Source organism: Mobula birostris, chromosome 5, assembly GCF_030028105.1.
Source record: "Mobula birostris isolate sMobBir1 chromosome 5, sMobBir1.hap1, whole genome shotgun sequence".
Taxonomy (NCBI): Eukaryota; Metazoa; Chordata; class Chondrichthyes; order Myliobatiformes; family Myliobatidae; genus Mobula; species Mobula birostris.
Window position 1 is genome coordinate 81,490,359 of NC_092374.1, and position 7,808 is coordinate 81,498,166.

General features: G+C 51.7%; 1 protein-coding gene across 1 annotated transcript; it reads right to left on the reverse strand.

Annotated features, from left to right (window-relative positions):
- Positions 1 to 494: 494 nt before the first annotated feature.
- Positions 495 to 7,587, reverse strand: LOC140198363 (rhomboid-related protein 4-like). Its single transcript, XM_072259460.1, has 5 exons — positions 7,173 to 7,587; positions 4,862 to 4,991; positions 1,622 to 1,698; positions 1,222 to 1,292; positions 495 to 584 (listed from the first exon to the last, which is right to left on the reverse strand). The coding sequence occupies exons 1-5, from the start codon at positions 7,585 to 7,587 to the stop codon at positions 495 to 497; spliced, it is 783 nt and encodes a 260-aa protein (XP_072115561.1).
- Positions 7,588 to 7,808: the final 221 nt, after the last annotated feature.

Here is a 7,808-nt window from a genome sequence, read left to right on the forward strand (position 1 = left end):
AGGGTCCCAGTGGGTTTAAAGGGAACAGGATACGGGGTCCCAGCGGGATTAAAGGGGGTGGGAGACAGGGTCCCAGTGGTTCAAAGGGAGTGGAGATGGGGTCCCAGTGGGTTTAAAAGGGCAGGAAACATGGTCCCAGTAGGTATAAAGGGAGCAGGAGATGGGGTTCCAGCGGGTTTAAAGGGAGCGGGAGACGGGGTCCCGGTGGTCTTAAAGGGAGTGGAAATGGGGTCCCAGTAGGTTTAAAGGGAGCAGGAGACAGGATCTGGTGGGCTTAAAGGGAGTGGGAGATGGGGTCCTAGTGGATTTAAAGGGACTGGGAGATGGATCCTGTTGGGTTTCAAGGGAATGGGAGCTAAAGTCCCGGAGGGTGTAAAAAGAGTGGGAGGTGGGGTCCTGGCGGGTTTCAAGGGAGCGAGAGATGGGGTCTCAGTGGATTTCAAAGGAGTGGAAAACAGGACATAAAGGGAGTGGGAGACGGGGTCCCAGAGCGTTTAGACGGAGCAGGAGCATAGGGTCCTGGAGGGTTTAAAGGGAGCAGGAGACGGGGTCCCGGCGGGTTTAGAGGAGTGAAAAACGGGCTCCTGTTGGGTATAAAGGGAGCAGGAGACAGGGTTCCGGAGGGTTTAAAGGGAGTGGGAGACGGGGTCCTGGCGGGTTTAAAGGCAGCAGCAGGTGGGGTCCTGGTGGATTTCAAGGAAGTGGGAGATGGGGTCCCGGCAGGTTTAAAAGGAGCGGGACATAGGGTCCCAGCAGGTTTAAAGGAGTGGAAAACGGGCTCCCGTTGGGTATAAAGGGAGCGGGAGACGGGGTCCCAGAGGGTTTAAACGGAGCAGGAACCAAGGTCCCAGTGAATGTAAAGGAAGTCTGGGACACGGGGTCCTGGTAAGTGGGAAGAGAGTGCAGGACTTGGAGCCTCCGACAGTTCAAATAATACCATACTACTGGAATTTCAAATCAGTTGGACAGTGAATTATTGGCACTTTACAGAAAAAATGTATCAGGACACACCACCGTGAAGTCCTTTCTGCCCACCCCCATGCTCCCTGTCCAGCTGGAGTGCCCATTAGCAAAGGTACAGAAGCAAAAGAGGCCATTCAGCCCTGTCCTAGGCTCTTCCAGCTCTGCTGCCATGCCCCACAACATTAATTCAATTTTATTCACTCCCTACTCTCCCCAAAGATTCTCCCACCAAAACCACACTCTCAAGGGGGAACTTACAGCAGGCAATTCACTTAAGTGGATGTGGGAAGAAACGGGAGCATCTGGGGAAACCCACGTGGCCGTAGAGAGTACGTGGACATAATTCTACAGAGAGAGCATGCAACCTCCACATGAAGCTCTCGAACCCGAGTCTCTGGTGTGGTGTGACAGCAGCTCTACCCTCTGCACCACTGAGGACCTCAGAATCATGAGGTCCACTGGCCTGGCAGGTCGCAAACTCAGAAAATGCCCCAGGCCACGTAAGGTGTGCAAACTCTCCATCACTAAGCAGCGCGAAAAGAAAAATGAACAACTTTGATGATCCCACCTCTGATAGGCTCCTGGTCCAGTTGGAGATTCCGCACGAGGCAGCACTCTGAAAATTGCACGTTACCGTGTTCTTTGCCGGTAAACCAATTAATGATCGTTCTGAGGGGACCTTTCACATAAGCTAAACCAACTAAGATGCCTGCTAGATGGCCAACAAACGAAGATCTAGGCAGAAAAGAGAAAAGAGTCTGTACAGTTAGTTCATTTGTAACAATTCCGGTACCAGTCTAGAGCAGAACAATTCAACGCTCCGCAGATATTAAATTCAGAGACAGTAAGTACACCGTGTAGTATATGGTAAGGGACTTGAGAGTAATGTTGTTAGTAGACATATAGAGACAGACCCATTCCCCCGAGCCCATCAGTACCATACCCCGGTGTTATACAGAAACAGATCCATCCCCACCCATACCATACCCAGGTGTTATACAGTGACAGACCCATCCCCACCGGTACCGTACCCCAGTGTTATACAGTGACAGACCCATCCCCACCGATACCATACCCCAGTGTTATACAGTGACAGACCCGTCCCCACCGGTACCGTACCCCAGTGTTATACAGTCACAGACCCATCCCCACCGGTACCGTACCCCGGTGTTACACAGTGACAGACCCGTCCCCACCGGTACCGTACCAGTGTTATACAGTCACAGACCCATCCCCACCGGTACCGTACCCCGGTGTTACACAGTGACAGACCCGTCCCCACCGGTACTGTACCCTGGTGTTATACAGTCACAGACCCATCCCCACTGGTACTGTACCCCAGTGTTATACAATGACAGACCCGTCCCCACCGGTACCGTACCCCGGTGTTATACAGTGACAGACCCATCCCCACTGGTACCATACCCCAGTGTTATACAGTCACAGACCCATCCCCACCGGTACTGTAGCCCGGTGTTATACAGTGACAGACCCGTCCCCACCGGTACCATACCCCAGTGTTATACAGTCACAGACCCATCTCCACCGGTACTGTACCCCGGTGTTATACAGTGACAGACCCATCCCCACCGGTACTGTACCCCGGTGTTATACAGTGACAGATCCGTCCCCACCGGTACCATACCCCAGTGTTATACAGTGACAGACCCGTCCCCACCGGTACCATACCCCAGTGTTATACAGTGTTACTCAGTGTTAATCTATCTGTCCACATTCTCACTTCCCCTTCTGTGCCAGTTCCCCATCACCTGCATTCCACCAATCTTCAAAAAGTTCCCGTCTTTTTATTTACATCTCCCTGTGTTCCGGCCTCCACAGCTCCCAGGGTGTGGAGTATCCCAGCGATTCAGAGGTTCCTGCACACCTCAGTGATAAAAGTCCCCTTCCGTAACTTTGTCCCCACCTTCGAGAATCTCCCACTGAAGAAAATTTCTCCACATCCCCTCAGGGTCTGAGATGTTTCAGTCAGAATGTTTCTCATTCTCCTAAACATTAAGAAATGACCCAATTTCCTTTGAAACTGGAGATGGGACAGGGGTCTCTTTCCATGATTGACCCAGTAAATTTCCCTTGGACCGTCTCCAGTGCCAGAGTGTCCTGACTTACAGGACAGGATGAAACGTGTGCCCAGCACTCCAGGTGTGACCTCTTAACAAGCTGCATCTCCGCTTGGTCCGGAAACTGCACTGCAGTGGACAGGAAGGCTTCACACCGGGTCGTCACATCACCATCAAGGACATGCTGTATATACTGAACAGTGCTAGAAAAGGGCCAGTAACATCATAAAGGATCCTACCCTGCTCATGTCCCACTCCCATCAGGAAGGAGGCTCTGAGGCATCCACGCCAGGACCAGACTCAAAAACAGATACTTTCCATAATCAGTGAGGCTGATCAACACCTCCACCCACCAACCCACCCCAGCACACATCCAAGCACCACTGCTTTACCATTTCCTGTCAGAGTCACAGACATTCCTGTGCCCCATGTCACTTTATGGACATACAATCAATCTATATAGATATATTATCTTACATATTTGTATTTATTGTGTTTTTTATTGTTGTGTTCTTTACCTCATTGTTTTTTTTTTGTGCTGCGTCAGATCCGGAGTAACAATTATTTTGCTCTCCAGACACTTGTGGACAGGAAATGACATTCTTGAATCCTACCGTATCTCTGAACTCCAATGCCCTTGCGATAAAGGCCAATGTACCACTTGCCTTGTTTCCTACCTGTTGAACTTGCCTGCTGACCTGTGACTTATGCACCATAACAGCTAGATCCCTCATAACATCACTGAGCTCCAGGCTTTACCCTTTAGATAATAATAATATTCCTCCCATTGGCTCCTCTCCCCATCTCCCTCCTCCTGTCCCATACCTTCCCACCATCACTTGTGTTATGTTGGTCTCTATACCAAAATCGTTACAGTCATAGAGACATCATCATCATCATCATGATCATGTGCCATGTCATGTGATATGGGTGATCATGTGCTTTCCATGACCGTGATTGCTCTTGGCAAATTTTTCTGCAGAAGTGGTTTGCCATTGGCTTCTTCTGTGCATTGTCTTTACGAGATGGGTGACCCGAGCCATTATCAATACTCTTCAGAGATTGTCTGCCTGGCATCAGTGGTCACATAACCAGGACTTGTGATATTCCCCAGCTGCTTGTACACCATCCACCACCTGCTCCCATGGGTTCATGTGACCCTGATCGGGGGGTCTAAGCAGGTGCTACACCTTGCCCAAGGGTGACCTGCAGGCTAGCAGAGGGAAGCAGCACCTTACATCTCCTTTCGCAGAAATGCATCTCCACCCCTCCATTCACCGTAGAGAGATAGAGAGCACAAACAGGCCCTTCAGCCCATTGAATCCATGCTGACATTAACCACTCATTTACATCAATCACGGTTTATATTCTCCCCACATTCCCATCAACTTCCCCACTCCCCACCTCCCACCCTCAGATGCGACCCTCGCCCTCACACACTAGGGGGACAATTCACATTGGTCGATCAACCCACCCACCCTGCACATCGTTGGGAGGTCGGAGGAAATCAGGTCACCAGGGAGAAAGCTCATGCAGTCACAGGAAGAACATGCAAACTGCACACATGCACCTGCACAGTGCCAGAGGTGGGGATTGAACCAGAGTCTCTGGAGCTGGGAGGCAGTGGCTGTTCCTGCCGTGGCACTCATCACTCCTCCAGTTCTGGGTCTCCTGAGATCTTCTCCACCTCCCACCTCCCAGCAATGTCCTCCCATCCTCCACCCCAACTCACACATCCCGGTCAATCCCACCTCCCAGCAACGTCCTGTCCTCACATGTGTGTGTAACCCACATCCCAGTCACTCAGGGTGACACTTTACCTTGGAGAGAGTAAGTGGATCAAGGCGAGCTCTGCCCAGCAAGCGTCTCGTTTCTTGATCTGGAATGGCCCTGGGATGTTTCCGTCTGCACAGTGGCCATTATTAATCACCTTTAGAGCAAAAAGGATTCCTGTTAGAGAAACAAGAGGAGGCCAATGAAACAGTTGCTGGGCATTCCCTCTTCTCCCCTCTCCCAAAGGGCAGAAGGTACAAAAGCCTAATAGCCTGTACCACCGGTCTCAGGGACAGGTTCTGTCACACTCTCTCTGAGGACCTCCACTGGTTGGGGTCGACCATGGATGTTCCCTATGAGAGGGGCAAACCAGGGCAGTATGGTATGGAGATCAAGCTGTTACCCATGCAACAGGCTCCCCCCTCCACACAGCTGATGAATCCAAAGCTACGGCAAAGACCGAGAGAGTTTGGAACCAGTGGATTCGCAGGAGTTGCCAGTCAATGTTGAACTCAACCTGCTTTCTGGACTCAAGCTCCAGAATTTTTCCTCAGGGTTTACTCCTGAAACCCTTCCTATGAGTGGGTATAGCAGTGGAGGTTTGAGATCAGGGTTTTTCTTCTCCTTGGTGAGCTGCCAACCACAGTTGAAGAGCCCCACCTGTCCAAAGAAATTGGGTTTAAGGCACCAGTAATCCGTGTTTGCCTCTCCTCCTGTCAGTTGAAACGGTTCCACTGGGCTTGGTAGCTAAGCCGCATGTGAAGGCCAGGAGTTGGACTTGGTGGTCAGAGGCTGTCTGAGGCGCTCCCCATTGGGAGCGTTTAATGGGTAGTGGGAGCTTGTCCCCACTACCTCCCCAAGGTTATAACAACCTGAATGAACCCACTACCCCACTATTAGAAGAGTACAATAAGATAGACTCTTGACCTCGCAATCTACTTGGTTATGGACATTGTATACTGTTCGTTCTCTGTCACTTTAACACTCAGTTCTGTTACTGCTTTTCCCTTGTGCTACCTCAACATACTGATGTGAGGAATGGTCTGTATGGACAGCATATTTATTCCCCTCCACAGATGCTGCCTGACCTGCTGAGTTACTCCACTATTTTGTGTGTGTTATTCAAGAATCTCTTGTGGACCTTGGTTCATGTGAAAAATATTAACCGATTTATCAATTGACCAATTTTAATCCGTTTCTTGATTATTGAATTTCTATTGAGGTGGAGTGTGTTTCCACAGAGTCCGAATTATTCTCTATTGGAAAACAGGCCCTTTGGCCCATCAAGTCTGTGCCAACCATCACCAATTTCTCTACACCGATCTCATGTCATTATCCCCACATTCCCATCAATTCCCCCCAGATTCCACCCCTCTCCCACACACTAAGGGAGGGCAATTCACAGCAGTTGATTAACCCATTGACCCTGCACGTCATTCAGATGTGGGAAGGAACTGGTGTACCCATGGAGCAAGGGGAAACTCACGCAGTCGGGGGAGAAGGTGCAAAATGCGCACACGCATGATCTCACACATACACACGCATGCACACACTCACTCTATCTCTATCCCACTGTCTCTCTCTTCTTTCTTCCCTCCCTTTCTGCCATTCCCTCTCTCCCCTCCTCCCTCTGCTTCCCTCTGTCTCTCTATCTTCCCCTCCCTTTTTCCCACTCTTTCCCTTTCTCTATCTGTCTCTCCCTCTTTCTCTATCCCACTGTCTCCTTCTCTCTCTCCTTCCCTGCCCCCAGCCTCTCTTCCTCTGTCTCTAGCATTTCCTCTGTCTCTAGCATTTCCTCTCTCCCCCTACTTGTCCTCCCCCCTCCTAACCCTCCCCAAACACCACCTAACCCCGTGATTTCCTGGATACCCATTGTACCCTCCTCCCCTCACCACCGCCCCCCCCACCGGTCCCGGGTCAACGGTCACGGTCACCAGCCCACACCAGTGTCCTTGTACACTCTGGCCCGTACCACCTGAGAATCCCACAGCATAGTCCGCGTTTTCCCAGATACACATTGTATCCGTCCCCTCCCAGACCCCAGGTCAATGGTCACAGTCACTGGCCCGCGCCGGTGTCCTTGTACACTCCGGCCCGTTCCACTTGAGAATCCCACAGCATAGTCCGCGTTTTCCCAGATACCCATTGTATCCGTCCCCTCCCAGACCCCAGGTCAATGGTCACGGTCACCAGCCCACACCGGTGTCCTTGTACACTCCGGCCCGTACCACCTGAGAATCCCACAGCATAGTCCGCGTTTTCCCAGAACCCATTGTATCCGTCCCCTCCCAGACCCTGGGTTAACTGTCACGGTCACCAGCCCACACCGGTGTACCTATGTGCTCCGGCCCACACTACCTGAGAATCCCACAGCGCAGTCTGCATTGAAGGTTTCGTTGAGCAGGTGGGAGAGGCCGGCCTTTATGGACAGGTAGATGAGGCCGGTCAGCAGGCCGAAGACGCAGACGGAGATCATAAAACGGGCGCTGCCAATCCGCCGCTCCAGCCGGCTGCCCTTCCACACCAGCGAGGCCATGTTGAAGCCCAGGTGATCGATATCAATGTGATGCAGGGGGGCGAGCAGCAGCCGCTGCCACTCACACATGTAGACCGTGGTGGTGACGCTGAGGCAGACTTCGCCCACGCTGAGCTCGGGCGCCAGGAAGATGAACATGTTGAGAATGATGAGAGCGAGGGTGGCGGGGGGGATTCCTTTGGTTTCAATGAAGAGCAGGATGAGGAAGATGATGTAGCTGCCCAGAAATTCCTCCATCGGTCATTTCCTGGAGAGCTGCTCTGTCCTCCTGGTGCTGAGTACCTTCCTCCCCGTGCCCTTTGCAGTCCCTGCAACACCAAGAGATCAGCGGAGGCTAAGTAAGGTGACAAAGACGATCGAGAAATTCAAGTTCCTAGGAGTGAACATCATCAATAACCTGTCCAGGCTGTACCACAGCCAGAAAAGTTCCCAGTTCCTCCTGTGCTCATTCTAATATT

Coding starts and splice junctions, on each gene's coding strand:
- LOC140198363 (XM_072259460.1), bottom strand. CDS start 7,587: ATGGAGGAATTTCTGGGCAGCTACATCATCTTCCTCATCCTGCTCTTC. Junction 1,293..1,621: donor TCCCCTCAGAACGATCATTA/ATTGGTTTACCG, acceptor ATGTCCACGTAC/TCTCTACGGCCACGTGGGTT. Junction 585..1,221: donor ACTTAAGTGAATTGCCTGCT/GTAAGTTCCCCC, acceptor TATACCCAACAG/GAGCCCGTTTTTCACTCCTC.